At 34.4% G+C, this 17,296-nt stretch overlaps 1 protein-coding gene across 2 annotated transcripts in view; it reads right to left on the minus strand.

The window, feature by feature from the left end:
* UBR1 (ubiquitin protein ligase E3 component n-recognin 1) overlaps nt 1–17,296 on the minus strand; it is a 59,460-nt gene that overhangs the window by 23,565 nt on the left and 18,599 nt on the right. For both annotated transcript variants that reach the window (XM_066321271.1, XM_066321270.1), the window contains exons 8-27: nt 16,908–17,031; nt 15,075–15,182; nt 14,541–14,629; nt 13,681–13,779; nt 12,865–13,022; nt 12,130–12,229; nt 11,729–11,857; nt 11,333–11,513; nt 10,373–10,434; nt 10,040–10,150; nt 9,026–9,091; nt 8,815–8,916; nt 8,137–8,200; nt 7,593–7,717; nt 6,605–6,657; nt 5,487–5,589; nt 4,915–4,963; nt 3,211–3,365; nt 2,213–2,312; nt 424–533 (exon numbers count right to left, since the gene is read on the minus strand). In XM_066321271.1, the coding sequence (XP_066177368.1) occupies nt 424–533; nt 2,213–2,312; nt 3,211–3,365; nt 4,915–4,963; nt 5,487–5,589; nt 6,605–6,657; nt 7,593–7,717; nt 8,137–8,200; nt 8,815–8,916; nt 9,026–9,091; nt 10,040–10,150; nt 10,373–10,434; nt 11,333–11,513; nt 11,729–11,857; nt 12,130–12,229; nt 12,865–13,022; nt 13,681–13,779; nt 14,541–14,629; nt 15,075–15,182; nt 16,908–17,031 (2,088 nt within the window). The remainder of the gene's footprint in view (nt 1–423; nt 534–2,212; nt 2,313–3,210; nt 3,366–4,914; nt 4,964–5,486; nt 5,590–6,604; nt 6,658–7,592; nt 7,718–8,136; nt 8,201–8,814; nt 8,917–9,025; nt 9,092–10,039; nt 10,151–10,372; nt 10,435–11,332; nt 11,514–11,728; nt 11,858–12,129; nt 12,230–12,864; nt 13,023–13,680; nt 13,780–14,540; nt 14,630–15,074; nt 15,183–16,907; nt 17,032–17,296) is intronic.

A 17,296-nucleotide genomic window follows, 5' to 3' on the forward strand; every position in this document is an offset into this window, starting at 1 on the left:
AACTCAATCCATTCTATGATAGACAGGTTTAAAACTCTTGGTATTTTCACATTTCCACACAGTTTCACATTATTTTCAGATTTTCAAATGGATTAAACCACTCAATACTCCTAAATAACAGAAACAACCAAGACTGGATGTGCACCCCCAGAAGACTGCTTTACTCATTATTTGATGTTATTTTGTTACAGATATACGAGGAATACACATAAAAATGTCATTACTGGAATGAGTTACCCAAGCAAAAATTGATCCAATACTTGAAAGTACAAGTAGCAATGCTGTAACAGATCAAACTTATCAAGAAATTATTACAGCTGTAAATGGATTATACACAAGATTTATATGCAGGAATCATAACATCTATTATATCAGCTTTCTACACTACTGAAATCAGATCATACTTATCTCTCCTTTGTCTACCTGCAGTATCCAATTGACCGTGTCCTTCTGTGCCTCTAACTGGGGAACTCTCTTCAACTTCTCCAGAAGCATTAACACGTTCACAGCATTCATGGCTGAGCTTCCCATTCCTTTACAAAGTGAAAAATAGAAAAGGGCCTTCAGGGAAAAAAAACCCCTAACATTTTAATGTAGTTACAGCCATGGACATGCCTGAAAATACTGCTAATTACATAATACACATACATGAACACAAACTGTGTAGTTAAATTTCTAGTATAGTTTCAACCATTTTTTCCAGTTATAAACAGTACAATTTATCCCTCTGTAGATCAATTATTGCTGCTTTAGGAAATTTCTGCTTAATGTCTGCTTAAAAAAGAATCGCCTTTCCCTTCATGGGAAAGCAGTAAAGCTCTTTAGAGCTCACCCATGTTTGCTAACAGCTTAGTGTGTACATGTTTATTTCTAATTACAAAAGCTGTTGTAATTACAGTGATTATTTCCTTCCTCATAACTTGGTGAAAGTCCATAGCATTCTAGGCTCTTCTCTAACACAAGAACGCTTTAAAATGGAGACCATTCTCCTCAATGATATTTCATTTGCAGCACTTTTCATATGGAATTGATTTTAAATTTTAATAGGGAGACAAACACATTGCAAAAAACCCCTTTATTTTAACAAATTACGTCTAATTAAGAGCTTTCTTACAAAAATATTGATTATTTTTGCAACCTTTTCGTGTAAATGGGGCTTTGGTTTTTCTGGTTATGCAAAACTAAAGCTAGCAAAGCATTCTCTATCATCTCAGTTATAATTATGACTTCTACTGCATTTATATAGTTGACATGAAGCTTCTTAAATGTAAATACTTTTAGAGTGATGATACTTCTTTCTCAACAGCAAGAAAAAAAATTTAAAATAAAATGTATTGGGAGTGCTTTTCAAACACAACGATTTTTTAAAAATAGAAGGAACTTCAGCAGTTTTATGTATTTATTCTTGTAGAAGGTATTTGAAAGATACATAGATATGATGTTTAGGGACATGATTCAGTGGTGCACTTGGCAGTGCTGACTTAACATTTGGACTTAATGATCTTAGAGGTCTTTCCCAATATGAACAATTCTATGATTCTATAATTTTACTTCATATTTCTTATCTCTGCTCCATCTCGCAAGTGACAGTTATGTTTATCTTGATAACGGAACTTTTAAATTTATTTTACACAATGAAGTACAAGATGAACGATTATTCAGAAAATACAGATTCCAGCTCCCACACACGAAACCCTGAACATAATATTAAGAAACGCTTAACAGAGATTTGAAAAAGAAAAGAGTACACACCAAAACCACTAAGGTCAGTTCCTACTTTCACTATCATAGTAAAAGTTTAACTTGCAGGTAAATCGGTAATTGTACAGTTCAAGAGAACCAAAGATGGACACAGTTCATTAAATCCACTGCAATTTTTCAAAGAGCTGCTAGTTTCCATTTTAATGCTGTTCTTAGTGTGTGAAGGAAAAGCCATTTTCAGTTATGTAACACTAATACTCCTTTTCATTTCTTTCCCAGGAAGAGAATCACCTACCTCCTTCAACCTACGTGGCAACTGGGAACAGAGGAAGCTAGTCCAAACCCAGTTTCTTAATTATTAAAAAAAATTGAAATTATCAGGTTTTAATTATACAGCATAAAATAAAACCTTTCTGACTAAAGCACTGAATAATTTCTTCTAGTTTATTTGAATCCTTACAGAATCAATTTAGCCTAGTTTACATTGTGCTTTAAAGAAAATGAAACATACGTGTTGCTTTGTGATAAAAATCAAAGTTTACTTCTTCTTCAGGAGACTTCTGTAACTGCTGCTTCTCTTCTAGTAATCCTAAAGAAAGGAGATGAAGCACCTGAAAAAAGTGAGAAAAATAGTAAGTCTCATTCAATGCTTAAGATATGGAAAGCTGGCATATAAAATAAGGATGCTTAATACAGTTCTATATTATATATTGATAGTATTAATGATAAAGCACATGAAAATGTAGAGATCATACATGGAAAGTGAAATAAAAGCACAATATAAATTTACAGCATATTAGTAGCACTAAAATTCATCAACTTGCACATGCTGTGTATTAGTAATATGTGAAATCTTGTCCTTTTGCTGATATAAAATCTGTACTTGGCTGATTCCAGAATCCAAAGATTAGCAGGATTGGCAAGGCAGTTAAACAATCTATACACTTTAACAAAACTGATTAATTCAACTGTCTGTAATTTCAGGCCTTAATTCTATAAATATTAAAATAACATCCCTGCTAAAACAAAAACAAAAAACACCTCCAAAGAACATTTCAACAATGTTTTAAAAGACTAAAGTCACTGCAGTAAAATTAAACATTTTAATACTTACAAAAATTCTATTATTTCATGACTGAGGCCCCAAAGACATTTATGTATTTGGAGACTCTGCAGCTCAAAAAATGAAGGAATTCCAATTATCAAAGGGTCATTTAATTGTAAAGTTTCAAGAAAAAGATGAGGTAAAGAGAATTACATATTGAAACAGCTTCAGTAATGAGGCAACACAGAGAGTAAAGTAAAATAGAAAACTCTAACACTATTAGGTATTGTGTTTCTATTTTACAGCAGAGATAGATAATAATAAAAATATTTTCTTTACCATTAAGATTTATAAAAATAAGCTTGAGGACAAAATTATTCTTAGTTAATCTTCACATATTTTGGTCTTATGATAAGCACTCAGCACAGGCATGACCATCAGAAGATGACCAGGGCGAACCATACCATTTGGATCATTGCCTCAGTCCACAAGTGTGTTTCCAGCTCCACTGCCCGCTGCAGAAGTGTCCGCAGGATGTGCATCATAACATCACAGTTCAGAATCCTCACCACGTTGCTGAATGCAGGACTGAAGTCTGGAGGAGGAGGTGGTGGCAATGCTAGGAAACAGAGGTGTAAACATATCAATGAACTGACACCCCACCCAGAAGTAGAAAGCCACAAACATATTTGTTTCAGTGAAAGAAAAACTAGACCTTTAAACAAAACCATGGTCAAACACAATTGTGTGCCTAAGTCCACTTTCATCTTTGGCAAAACTAAGTACTTTATTAAGTTTTTATATAAAACATATGCAAGCTAAGTTAAACAATCAATCACAAGTATTAGTTGTATCTGTAAATGCAAGATTTAACACTCTGAACTGCCTTATTTATGTCTCACTATTTAACATACAGCTTGTGCATGGCATCAGATAAAAGATTTTCAAGCAGTTAAACAAAAGTGAGGAGTGGAGCTTCCAGACTCTAGTGTCCCACACTACAATGTCACATGTCTGGAGCTCTACATTTTTTCTGCTACTGGCATTCCAGTCGTTTCTAGTTACATACATTTGCTGACTTAATACTGGAACTCTGATGTGGAATCTTGACATCTACTAACAGCACCTCATTTAACTCTACAGCCTTCCCCTACCAGGAACCACTGACTTCAGTCTTCTTTAGGTACCTGAATGCCTATTTTCAGATTTTCAAGATCGCCTTTTTTCAGAGAACCTCTGTGAATACAGTGTTTCTGAAACCATCATTTGACAATTCAGGCTGAATGAAGTTACTGACAAAGTCAACACAGCCACATAAAAGAATATGCAGGAAGTACCTGCAACAATAAATGTAGCCTAGGGGAACACACATCAGTGTCAACAGATAGCCTGGTATTTTGGAACTATATTGTCTAATTACATGAGTCTCTGACAATTACATCTAAGTAACTGCATTTCTAAAAATTTCTACAAAATTAATTCCCTTGATAATGTTTTAAGCTGCCACAGTGAAAGGGGAAGGGGCAAAGTTGAATTCAATAAATTGTTCATTGTATTTATTTGTTCAGCTCACCAAGTCTTCCTCAAATAAACTACATTAAATGCTTATGACTTGAATGGGTAAAAGTAAACTCAAAAGCGAAATAATATTCGTGTTACAACAGAAACACAGAGTTCATTGTTTTATATATTCATAGCTTATAAAAAATATTTCTAAAACTTATGTCTCATTCTTGTATTACAGAATGGATATGAGCATTAGTTCCTGTAGCAACCTGCTCTATACGCCACGATTATGTCTCAATATTGTGCTAAAGAAACTGCTCACAAAAATACTAAAACTTCTGCTTCTCAGTTGCTCCACCATAAAATGTGAGTTCATGGGTTTGTCAATATGTACTGCGTAATGTTTATTTCCCTACATGTAAACTAAACTAAAAAATCCCAAATTCTTGTCCATGATAAAGAAAAAAGACAAAAGAAATGCCAGGCGGTAATTAATGACAACTACTACAAATTCAAACAAAACTACTACTCAAAACAATTTAATGTGAACTTAACTATCCACTATGAAGTCACAAGACATCTCCCAAAGCTCAGTATATATACACAACTACATATACTACCAAATAAGCACATTTGCTGAATCTTCCATTTTAGGATTTTACCTTCATCCCTGTTTTCTTGTTTTCTTCTTTTCTTTTGTGTATGTTCAGCCTACAGAAAAAGTAGTGTTGTTGTATCAGCACCTCTATAGAAGTACACAATAATGAGAATAATGAAATAATGAGAAATCCTACACTAGAAATATGGCAAGATACATAGCAAATGCTTGGCTGTGTACTAGAATTTTGTCTGAAATATGTTTAACAACATTACATTTTGCATTTAAATTTGTAGTAGAGATAAATAACTGGACATATTTGCTTCCTCAGTAAGAGCTACAAAAACAAAGTTTGGAGTTTCCCAGTGCAAAGACAATTCTTACCACATTTTGTTCTCAGCATAGAGTTAAAAGAGCTAATATTCAAGTTGTCACAAAGGAAACACTAATGCAAAGCATACCATGTACATCTGCATTGAAAATCTTAACTTAATGAAATTTTTAGCTTTGAAGGTAGCTGCACATAGACTTTACTGAATCAATTTCTTTAGATTGCATTAATTCAGCAAAAATTAAACATTAGTAAGTATGTACAATTTTTTTAACATCCTTGAGAGTAAATCTCCCACTGCTTACCTTGCTATGCTGGGTCTTGGTGTAGTGATAAAAGAACATATTGAATTCCTTCAAACATTCATCTTTCAGTTCATAAACTCCATGGCCAGAGACACCCGGTTTCCTTACAGAGAAATATTTCACCACATACAGATTAATAATGTATGTTCAGCACATCTTCAAATGCAAACACAATTTGATTTCTAAAGAAGCAGGAATTGTAATGGTTACTCACTAATTTATTAAAAGCAGACAGTGAGTACAGTTATGAGTCTTAAACTTTCAAGACAGGATTTACAGGAGTAATGAATTCAGCAGCCAAGTATTTCTAGTCTATACCATCTAAAGCACACTGTTATAGCCTCAAAAATTCTTTTTAACTGTATGGCTTAGAATTTCAGACATTGGATATAATTCCATAAAATTCAATCCCTTCTTTAACCGAAGTATAAAAACAAGAAATACTTGCTGCTTTCCAGCCACTGATTTTTTTTTCATTTTTCATATAATTCTCAAAGTAAGATTCCTAGGTACACCTACAGTTCATAATTAAACAAGCAAGCCACATGAACAAGCAAGCCACATGAAATTTAAAATAAGGTATACTAAAATAACTAAAATAAGACACTTTTCTCACAAAAATAGCAGACATTTGAACTGGTTTTTTTCAACCACAATTTATTGTTCTTTATTTGCATACACACAAATGCTCACATATATATTTATATATAAAATTAATTCCCAGGAAAAAAAGTGAAAGTTCCAGAAAAATATTATCTAAGTAGCACAAGAGTTCCTAGATAGTGGTTGACACAGGTACAATAACTTCTTAACTTTCCTAAACATCTTTGAAAAAAAATGAACTTTTGAAGATTCTCCCACTAGGATTTGGGATTACTAAACTCCTGAGACTCCTCAAACTGAATTTGAGGAAAGAGGGTAGCAAAGGGAAAGAAACAGCAGCAGTGTAAGGTATTCTGCACACTGTTCTTTCCTATGCATATTTGCAAATGTACTTACTTCAAGACAACAAAATATTAGCTGAACAGAAACTATAGTTTAGCTTGTCTAACCCAAATATAATCTAAGAAATTTTATTTCACATCCAAGCGACTTATAAAACAACCTTAAGAACTTACTTGAATGTAGCCACTTTATCAATTACATTCTCCAAGCCAGTTTCATTGTTCTCCTGGTAAAAAATTTAGTTTGGGATAAACATATAATGATTCAAATATCTTCAGTATTACGCTACGTGTAACAAAAATAGACAAACGAATTTAGGTAATTCCTTAATTCATGAACCATTATCTTTTGTCTGCTGTTAATCAGAAAGCAGACATTCATAATTGGCAACTTCCAAGGAAGTATCAAAGATACATAATACTTTTACTTCATAATGTTTACGTAATACTTTTACTTCATTAATAACAGAGCTGATCTCTAGAAACAGGCCAATGCTTACTCATTCTTAACGAAGGGAAAAAAGGAGATTGAGATATTTTAAAACAGTGAATGTGGGTATTATGATAATATTTCAGGCTATTTCATTTACAACAAAAATTTAGGGGTTTTTGCATTCATTGCTGGCCCTGAACATGTGCACAGACTATAAAATCTAATTGACATCCTTCACCTTTGCTTGAATCTTCAACAACTGTAATGGAATGGTAAGGAAATCTTTGTTTTTGAATAGACATGTACAACACTTGACTTCAAATGGATCTGCACAGGTTTAAGTGATCACAATTACAGGCATAAATTTAGCAATAGGGCAGAATGGAATCGAGCTCCATCATTCTACAGGGCCAAAACAGAAAATCTCACAACTTTTCTTTTTGAATCTAGGAGAACTGCAGCTGAATATTCTAAAAAAATTCATCTCTTAATCAAAAAGCTTAATTCCCATACAAGTCTTTTCAGATCAGTCCATACTTGAATCTATGACATTTACCTTTACATCAGTAAGGGGTGTAAGCTCCTTTATCATGCCACTTTATAATTCTCAAACCAACATTTAAGCTTTATTTTAGAAATGCTTCCAGATAAAGATATGAAAGCTAAAGAAGAAAGACATTAAACAAGAAAAAGTGAATAAAGGAAAAAAGTAAATAAATCAGGACTCACGTTTTCAGGCAAGGACTTGGTAATTGCACTGTGAGCCATTGGTTCAATACATAACAGATGGATGATTTCTCTCATTACTACATCTTCTTTTGTCACATTACTGATTCCAGGCACATATCTTTCCCCTGTCAGAGTGAACCAAAAGAAGAATGGCAAATATGATGGGTATAAAGCCAATCTCAATTTTGCACCATGACAATGGTATTGCTGGGATGTTTCATTGTGTAAGCTTGCATTCGTCAGAAGCTGGTCCCGAGTGTCTGAGAGTAAAAATGTTTCTTAGCCCAGCTTCCTAACAAAATGGGTCAAGATATACTCTCTTCATATTCTACTTTAATGTCAATCATGAAGTTATCTAACAGCTTTTTTCACTGTCCAACTCCTATTGCTTCCAGATGACAAACACTTGTGTCATTGAATCACCTATTTTTAAAAGAGGCACTCTCCAGTATCCTCCCTATACTTTCTGTGTTAAAGAAAATCATCAAGCCTGCTGTCAAAGCAATAGTCCATTACTACAACAACAGAGAGAAATGAAACTTACCCACAACGTAGATGAGAATCTGTAGCATCTCTTCTATTAAAACATTATATTGCTTAATCAAATCCTGCAAGAATGAGAAAAAACAGTTTCAAAAACCAAAAACAAAGTGCAGAAAAAAATCCATCCATCAAACGACACTGAGCTCAGCCTTCCTATCTACTACTTTGCTGAAGCACTGTACTCTAGGAAGAAATTTCCATTCTAACAAGCTAGAAGAAGAGCCCACTCTGGTAGAGGAGATATTATACAGCAATTCAAGTACAAGATTCATATGCAAAAAAAGAAACAACAGCTAAAAAAATTATCTCAAATGCAGGGCTATATCAAAGTTCAAGCCACAAGAAGTGGCATAACAACCCAAGAAACTTCCAACTAAAATAAAGGGAACATAACATGGCCTAAGAGACACAGAAATGCTATAGTGAAGACTTCATGAAGTGAAATGGACTATGGTAGATGCCCTATAAAATAAAGGTCCAAAAGGGGCAAAACTTGCTTGCTAATTTTGAGGAAGCCTCTACAACTTCCAAATACAAAATATTTACCTAACCACCAGCTCCTGTGTTTACTGACTTCTAGTGTGGCCTTAAAAATGCAGTTATAAACAGTAGCTAGTTTTTTCTAATTAATGTTTCATATACTCAAAGCTGACAAATTAAACAGCACAAAAATTCTCACCTGATCTTTGGTGGGTTTGATCTTTTTGAAAGCATCAGCAAGCTCGTATCTCTGCAGTATCAGCAGGAGAAACTGGTTTGGATCCATAAGAGATGCACCTATCTATCGAAAAACCCAAATTAATATGAACATCACTTGCTGTTTCAAAATCATGCAAAATTAACTGAAATTTTAAAAATTTACAACTATGCAATGATTCAGAACATTATACCTGGAGCATGATGATGTCTTTATCATACATCTCCTCCCTGCATTTAACATCTTGATAGTAGAATACCTAAGAAACAGGAAAACAAAACAGAGCTACAAAGTAATATACTGTCAAATGTGCATCAGTTAATCTCTGAGGCTTTTCTAACTATACTACACCTCTACTGAGTAAAGAAAAGTCCATATTTCTTTCAAAATAAACATGTACTATAATGGAAGTGAAAAATGTTTTTTTACCTATCCAGAAAAAGTCTATCCCATACTTCACATCCCCTTCCAACAGGACAGAACTCCAATGGCTGCTACTGAATTAAGTCAAAACATCCTCCATATCCTAATCCAGTTCTCAGAAAGATAACTCTGCAGGGATTTACCAAGATTTGCTTCGATTTCATCAAAGGGTCCTGTGCAAGGTTAGCAGAGAATTTCTGCCATCAAAGGAAGAAAAAAAAAAAAAACCCAACCACATCAAAAACACCCCAAAGTGGAGTCAAATGCTAGGGAAGACTCTTCCCTTTACCTTTACTCTTGCGACAGAAGTCACAGGTATTAGAAGATATTCGTATGCCAAAGCACACTAGAAGATGTATAGGGTTCACAAAAGTTTAGTGTGAGACTAAAACAGTTTAACTTTTGTATATAGTAATTTCCATACACCACGAGGAACTTTTAACCTTTTATGTTATAAGCAAGAGTACTAAGAAGTACTTATGCAGTGATTATAAGATCTGAAAGCAGCTTACAAGTAGAGACATCAGCAACACTAATACTATTTCACAGAGTAAGAAAGAGTCATAATGGAGATGAAAATACCCATTTAAGATAGGGAGGTAAGCCACTGCTGAAGCTAGAAATAAAACCACATAACCTAAATTTCCACCTAGAAACTTTTCTGTTTGCTGTAGGAGTGACTCCGTGACCTCTGCCTGCACTGGATGAAGCCCTGGCAGCATCACTGAGCAACCCTTGCAAACAGTAATAGGATCAGCTCACCACTGAACACTGTAGGGGTTACCTGGCTTATCAGGGAGAGCCCATTCCTTCTCCACATCTCTGCAGCAACCTGTGCAACCAGGACAAGACAACGCAAAGGATATTCCACTAGCAGCTCCACTTGAAATTCTTCCTAGAATTTAAAGAAGTGGAAAAAATTTAAAAAACACCTCAGAATAAATCCACCAGTGGTTTTAAAAGTTTAAGTCCTAATGAACCTTTGTTCACTGAACATATTGACAGCTGAAAAATCACTTGTATGTGTGCCATCAAGGTTAGAGGATATAGCTTGAGGTTTTTTTCTTTCTGGAGTATAAACCACAAAAGCATTTGGGAAAAAGAAATAGTCCCTTACAGGAGAAACAAACTCGTGCAGTCTTGAGATGGCTCCAGTCTTGCTTAATCGTACATGCAGACCTACAAAACCAAGAAAGGAAAATCAGAAAATAAACCAAAAATCAGTGAAGGTTCTCCAAGCCCTTCTAAACGCTAGGTAAGTCATCTACAATTCAGAGAACTACAGAAAAGAAGTCCAAGTTTGTTTAGGGAAGACTTCAATACTTTCCATTTTTTAAGACAGAAGATCTATTACATTATTGCAACATTATCATGGTGCAAAACTATAGATAGTCTTACAAACCATTATTTTATGCATAAATTTACACTGAATGAATGAATGAACACCATCTAAATTGAGATGCTATAAAACACTAGCAAATTTTTTATTTCACATTTAAATCCTACATCAGTAGCAAATGAATTTCAAGACTACATGGCTTAACAGATAGTATCTCAGTATCAAATGATGTAATAAAGAACTTACAACTTCATAATAGCATATGATTTTATTTATATTCTACAGAAAGCAGCGATTGTATTCTGCCAGGAAGCCTGTCCTGGCATTGTGCAAACATGTCCTTTAGGAAGAGCATTTTAACAGTCCTAAGATACATATGGCTGGAAAATAAATTCGAGAACAATAATAATGGACATTCGTTTAGATAAACCAGATAGAAACAGAACCAGATACACTTCAGAGAAAACTAAGGATCTCATTAAGAAGGATTTTTTTCCTTCTTGACTGACTTCTCTTTCTTCCATTTAAGAAGACATTCTCCAACCTCCATGGAAAAATTGTTTTGAGAAAAACTTTCCCTTAGTGGTACATACAGGGGACATATCTTCCTGATCATGAGAATGTCAAAGTCAGAGAGCAACTGATCTGCAAAGCACTCAATCCAAATATTTTCTGGAGTAAAGAAATAGAGATGGATGACAAACACATATTAAACAGCAAGCAAAACACATCACTTACCAGCAAGAGTCCTAGACAGTGGCAAATGTATGCTGACAGGATCTGCAGACACTCTGTAAGGTCTGCTCTCCAGGGTATGGCCACATAAGTGAAATACTGTCTTCTCCCGAGAGCGGCCATTTGTGCTGCACCTCATCACAGCTTTATGACATTCTCTGTAGGACCTGAGCAGCAGCTCTTCCTAGAATTTGAAATACATGCAGAGGTTATATTTAAAAATCATACAGTCCTTCCTTTCTCTGTCACACCCAGATGAATTCCTGCAGACCAATTTTTTTTTGTGGAGAACTATATTGAACAATAGTGAACTTCTGTAAAAGCTGCTATTTCAAAAGCTCTCAAGAAGATTCACAAAAAGGCATGCATGCAAAAATTCCAGAAAATCGATATACTTACATCACAGGCACACCACTCCTGAAACATCAAAAGAATGTTCTTGAGCTGCATCTGTATGGCAATAGCTGCTTCCCAGTCAGGGTCCACCTCAATGTGCTGACCAATCTGTCGTTTTATCTCCTCCATTCCCTGAAATTGAAATCCCACAAAATACTCTGTCAAAATCAGTGATCACAGGCTTAACACAACAGAAAATTCCACAATCAAAAGGTAAAATACGTGTAACTAAATCTTATGAATATTATTTCTATAAACATGACTTCTTCACCCATCCAAAACGGGACTGAAGAATGCAACATTGTAATTGCATGTTTACATCCATTGTAATATAATGGGAAAAAAGAGGAGCTCTAATACCTTCATAACAGAATATTAGAAAGAATTATTTAAATGTATTGTACCTGCATGCAAGTTAGAATCCTTAGGAAAGAAACAAATCCTTCTAAAAAACGCTCCCTCAGACGGTCTGTCCATACTGTAGGCTTGCTGACTAAGACATACCTGTCCCCAAAAAAAAAAATTTATCATCCTTTGCTCAGACTTCTATGCTTGCATTTCAAGTGTTCTTGAAATACAACTGTTTTCAATTGTTTTAATACCACCAATTACATCATCAAATTACATCACTCTCCCCATCTTAAAGTACTCAGAAAATTTCCCCAAATACTAGGACTACTAGTACCTTGGTGTGACTCCACCATTGGAAATTAACAGATTTTTTTTTTTTAATTCTAAAGTATTTGGGGTGGTTTGGTCTTACATTACTCAGTTTATTAGAGCAGTTTGTTACCAGTAAAAGCAGAAAACCCTATGCAGATGAGAATTATACAGCTTTCCCAGAACAGGAGCAAAGAGGAGACAAATTTCCCATACTGTCTTACAGTAGATACATTTCATTAATGTAAATATTATACGAAATTAGATAACTGAAAATCAATGAATGTTTTTATACAGCATAGTTTTGCAATTTAAAAATGTTAAATTTCCACTGAAAAAGAAAACATTAAGATTTCATGTGTGTATTTTGAGGTTTGGGTTTGATTTTAAAGCAGTTTTATCATCAGACTCTGAATTGAAACACCTCATCATACTACATATATTTTAAAGCTGCTCCAGCTTCTCAGCCTTACACTTACCTGAGGTCATATATTACTGCATATACCCGGTTCATTTTGTCCTGACTGTAGCCTTGGAAGTTGAACTTATCATTTTTGTCTAGGTACTCTGGAAGCACTTCTAGGAGTGTCTCTGTAATGGTGGTGATCACATTTTGCTCTTCAATAAGATGTCGGGCCTGCATGAACAAAGTGGAAATTCTTTCTTCCTATTTTTGTTAACTGTTTTCATCAAAATGTTTTCCTTTGAATCCAATCTTTCTGATTAAAAATGGTTTTAAGCATTTGCAAAGAGCCCAAGATAAAGTCTCCCACAGCATTTATGGCATAGGAACATAACTGCTATCAACTTCATATGTTTGTTCAATTCTGACAGCATCTATATAATGGATTTGCTGTTTTTCTTCTAAAAAGATCACGTAGAAAAGAAATTTTACATTAGTACTTCAGTCAAGAAGGATATAACCCTTAAAATTTATAGATATATTTCCATCCCATATTTTGCCTTCACAAGAAGACCTTTAACCATTTTTTACCCTGCAGTTTTTAAAGTTACGTAGACAGGTAAATGTGAGCAGCAAATAAATACACCAAGTTAATGCAGAGTACAGTGTGCCAGGAACATACTTATTTGCATTCTCTCTATGTTCTGTAATGAATGTTCACATCAACTCAAACTCCTGCTTTCACATTGGCCTTAAAAAAATCTCAAAATCATTCACATGCAACTAAACAATGCATAAAGACTCCCTGCAAAATACAGCAATCTGCAAAGGTGGCACTGCTAGCAATTTTCAAACTTATTTTACACCTCTAGCAGAGCCAGGCTATACATACCAGAGTAGGTACAGTGAACATCTGAACTGAGAGTGCTGTCACAGAGAGAACTCTGTCATGATCATCACTGATGTATTCCTTTTGCAATGCCTTGTAATACTAGAAAAAGCAAGTATTTGGGACATTAAACAAATGTTAATAAAAATGCTTACTTTTTTATTCACAAGAATTACATCTCAATGTGTTTCTCCCACCTAACAGACGCAGTTCCAACAGAAACAGCACAATGTCCTTGATGCACCAAAGCAATTAAATATGGCCCCCACTGCCTTAATACTGAAGATAAGCACAAATTTAACTGGATTGCCAGATTAGAACCAACATTTTTTCTCCTACAACCACTATTCCCCTGAAAAAATATTAAATATCTGAAGAAAAAAATGTAAAGACATTAACTCCTTATAAAACAAGTCTTCCCCCTACAGTCAACTGCATGGATAGTTGCTCAACAACTGTCTGTAAAAGATGAAGTCTTTGTTTGCTTTGTTTCAGTCCAAAGAAAACCAAGACGTATCAATCACCTTTATCAGAATTAAAGTGTCTCACCCTAAAACAAAACTTCCTCTTACGTTTTGTATATTTCTTAATTACTAATTTTCAAAAAGAAAGGCAAATTTCAGTTGCAGGTCATCTGCCATTTCAAAAGATACACAGAATACTAACAATATGGCATTCAAATGAGCAAATTACTACACGACTCTAAGGAACAAACCAGTGACATAACAATTAGTTAACTGCACTGCATAAAGGCTGAGCTAGTTATTGAAGCTCTGCTTGTTTAAAATTCATTCAGTTTTCAGTTTGGGGAGAAATTTCATAAAGCTAGTATAAATTCACAGCATAAAAACTAAACCATTTACCTTCACAAATTCAACAGCAAAAAGCTTTTTGTATTCCATTTCCATGAAAAAACTACTGAAGATAAGTTCATGAAGAACCTTCCTTGCCCCTGCAAAGAGCCAACACATGTCACTTTGTTGTACTAAGATTCAGCTTTTTGGAGGGGGGGGCGGGGGGAAGGAACCAATTACTAAACTATTATTAAAAAAACATTGAATAGTCATTAATTATATAAACAAAGTTATTAATTTGGGGGAGGTTGACATTTATCGGTATGTATTTAAAACACAGGGTAATCATCATGACACTCAGTGTCAGGTTCCATTTTGTGAAAAGATTTTTCAAGATACATCAAGCAGGACAAACTGAGGTGGCAAATTATATCCCAAATATAAATTAGCCCAGCTGTAAAAATTAAAGCTGTATAAAAACTGTAATATAAAAACCATGAAGAATGTAATTCTACACGCATAGCTCTTCCTTTACCTATATGTTACACATATGAAAAATTAATTTGACAAATCTTTAGGTTACAGCAACACAGATCTACAAACCTTTATGAAGTCTTGCATCCCACAGCATCAACTTGCTTATAAAGCAGGGCTTTTCAGATCCAGCTTCTTCTTTGAGACATATTTGACAAAAGATCTGGCGAAAGTCACCTGAAGGGACAAAATTACTAATTTGTACAAGAAGGTTTCGATAATTAAATTATACGACACAAGAAAACTAGATTTACAGGATTCTGTTACTTAAAAAAAAGGAAAAAAAAGGCATTTAAGTAAGACGAACTTTTAACATTTTTTTCTCAATGAACATACTCCCACAAACCCTTTGCCTTACTCTTTTCTTCCTATTATTATTGCCTACCTAATTCAATAAACTCTGTGATGTAGAAGAATATTTTAAAATGAAATTTAGACAGCTTTGCAAAGCAGATCCCTAAGAAGGCTTTACTACATCTGCACAGAAATGTTCAGGGCTTGCTGGTCACTGCCTCAGCCTTGAAAGTCAGTCTTTTGTAGAATTTCAGAAATTCTTTTATATTTTCTTCCACCTATCTGTAAACACAGTACTTGACGTAGTTTTGGGGATCAACATATCACAGTCAACATGGATTTTTAACGTTCCAAAATTAGGTCTTCTGTTACTAATTTGAAAAGGAGAAGTGAAGAGTCATGAATCAAACTCCTGGCAACCTGGAAATTAACATTTTTAAATGTTTCCTGATTCATGTTCTACCGCTTGAAACAAAACCATGAAAAGAACAAAAACCACCACACCAAAAATAAGTCCCAGCTGAGTAAAGAACATCAGGTTCATAAAGCCTCTGTGTATATAATCCAGAAGAAGAACAGGAATGTTTGACTTCAATCTCTGTACTTAAAGATTCTCCTAAAACATAAAAGTATCTGTTAACTTACCTGGATAAAAATGAAACTATCACTAGAAACTTTGAAATAATCCACACTCAAAATTTTGTACTGATTAAAAGAACTGAGAAATTTGGAACAGCAAAAAAATACCACTGGCAAAATAAATACAAACTTGAAAAGAACAGAACACTGAAACTTGTAAAACACTGTAAAGAATTACAAAAAGGTACAGTTCTGGTCTATGTATTTGAAGTGAAAGATCAGCAAGCATTCCGAAAAAATGGGAAGAAATTCACTCTTATTAGCTAAGTTTACAATGGGGCTAAAGAAGATTACCAGATTTACCTATCAAGAGGGAGGGTAAGGAGTGAATAGACCTTTATCTAGGCATATTTGTACTGTGTGGAGAAATTTTATTATGGTTTTAGTGTGGCAAGACACAGGTATGAAAAAAGCAATAAATCAAAAGTACATTGATTCAGAAAATTTTAAAACTGTAAGCATTATCAAACACCAGAACAATGTTTGAAAGCTTCAAATAGACCTTCCACTACTGGAAAAAAATTTTTATTAAGGTTTTAATTTACTAGTTTTATTGACACTTCCTAATGAATCACAGCTATCAAATTTGAAGCAGGAATTAATGTAATGTGGATGTATGTTTTCACTCATAGAGATGTTCTGTGGCTTTCCACCAGCACTGAGGAGGGCAGTTTTTAAGTAAAGGAGTCATACACTGAGTGTGTGATGTTGAAAGTGAGAATAATAAAACTTTGAGATAGTGCTCCACCAGGGAAACAAATACGTTTATTTCAACAAGAAGGAACAGAAAACTACTGCTATTCATAACCTCACTAACAGATATCAGTACCCATGCTACTGCATTATTAATTTTCCAATTAGAAAGAATATCAAAGTATTTTAATTAAGGGACTATCATATATAATAACACTGCTTAATGCATTCAAATTCTGGCATGGCATTATTGCAACAAAACCCAGTAATGCTTACTTGAATAGCTCATGAGTTTGTTCAGCCAAGAACCAAGGCGCAGGGCAAACTTCTGGTGTGCCATAACGTCAGCATGCAGAACCTCCACGTGAAGTGGTCGTTGAGAAACATTTTCAGAATGCCTCTAGGAGTCAGGTAAATATTAGTACATATAAAATAAAACAACAATCATTTCATTATTTATTTTCACTACCCACCATCTCTCCCAAGCAACACAAAGAAAACAGTTTGATGATTTATTTCTGAAGATATCTATCTCAAATGTGGTTGTGTATATTCAATTCCAAAAAGTTCACAGGCAAGTTATAAAACCATGGAAGTACTGAGCTAAAGACTGTACAGCAGATAAATAAGTGCTCAGTATTAATACTAATTAGGTTGGTATGGGG

This window comes from Sylvia atricapilla, chromosome 6 (assembly GCF_009819655.1).
Source record: "Sylvia atricapilla isolate bSylAtr1 chromosome 6, bSylAtr1.pri, whole genome shotgun sequence".
In the NCBI taxonomy this organism is placed as follows: domain Eukaryota; kingdom Metazoa; phylum Chordata; class Aves; order Passeriformes; family Sylviidae; genus Sylvia; species Sylvia atricapilla.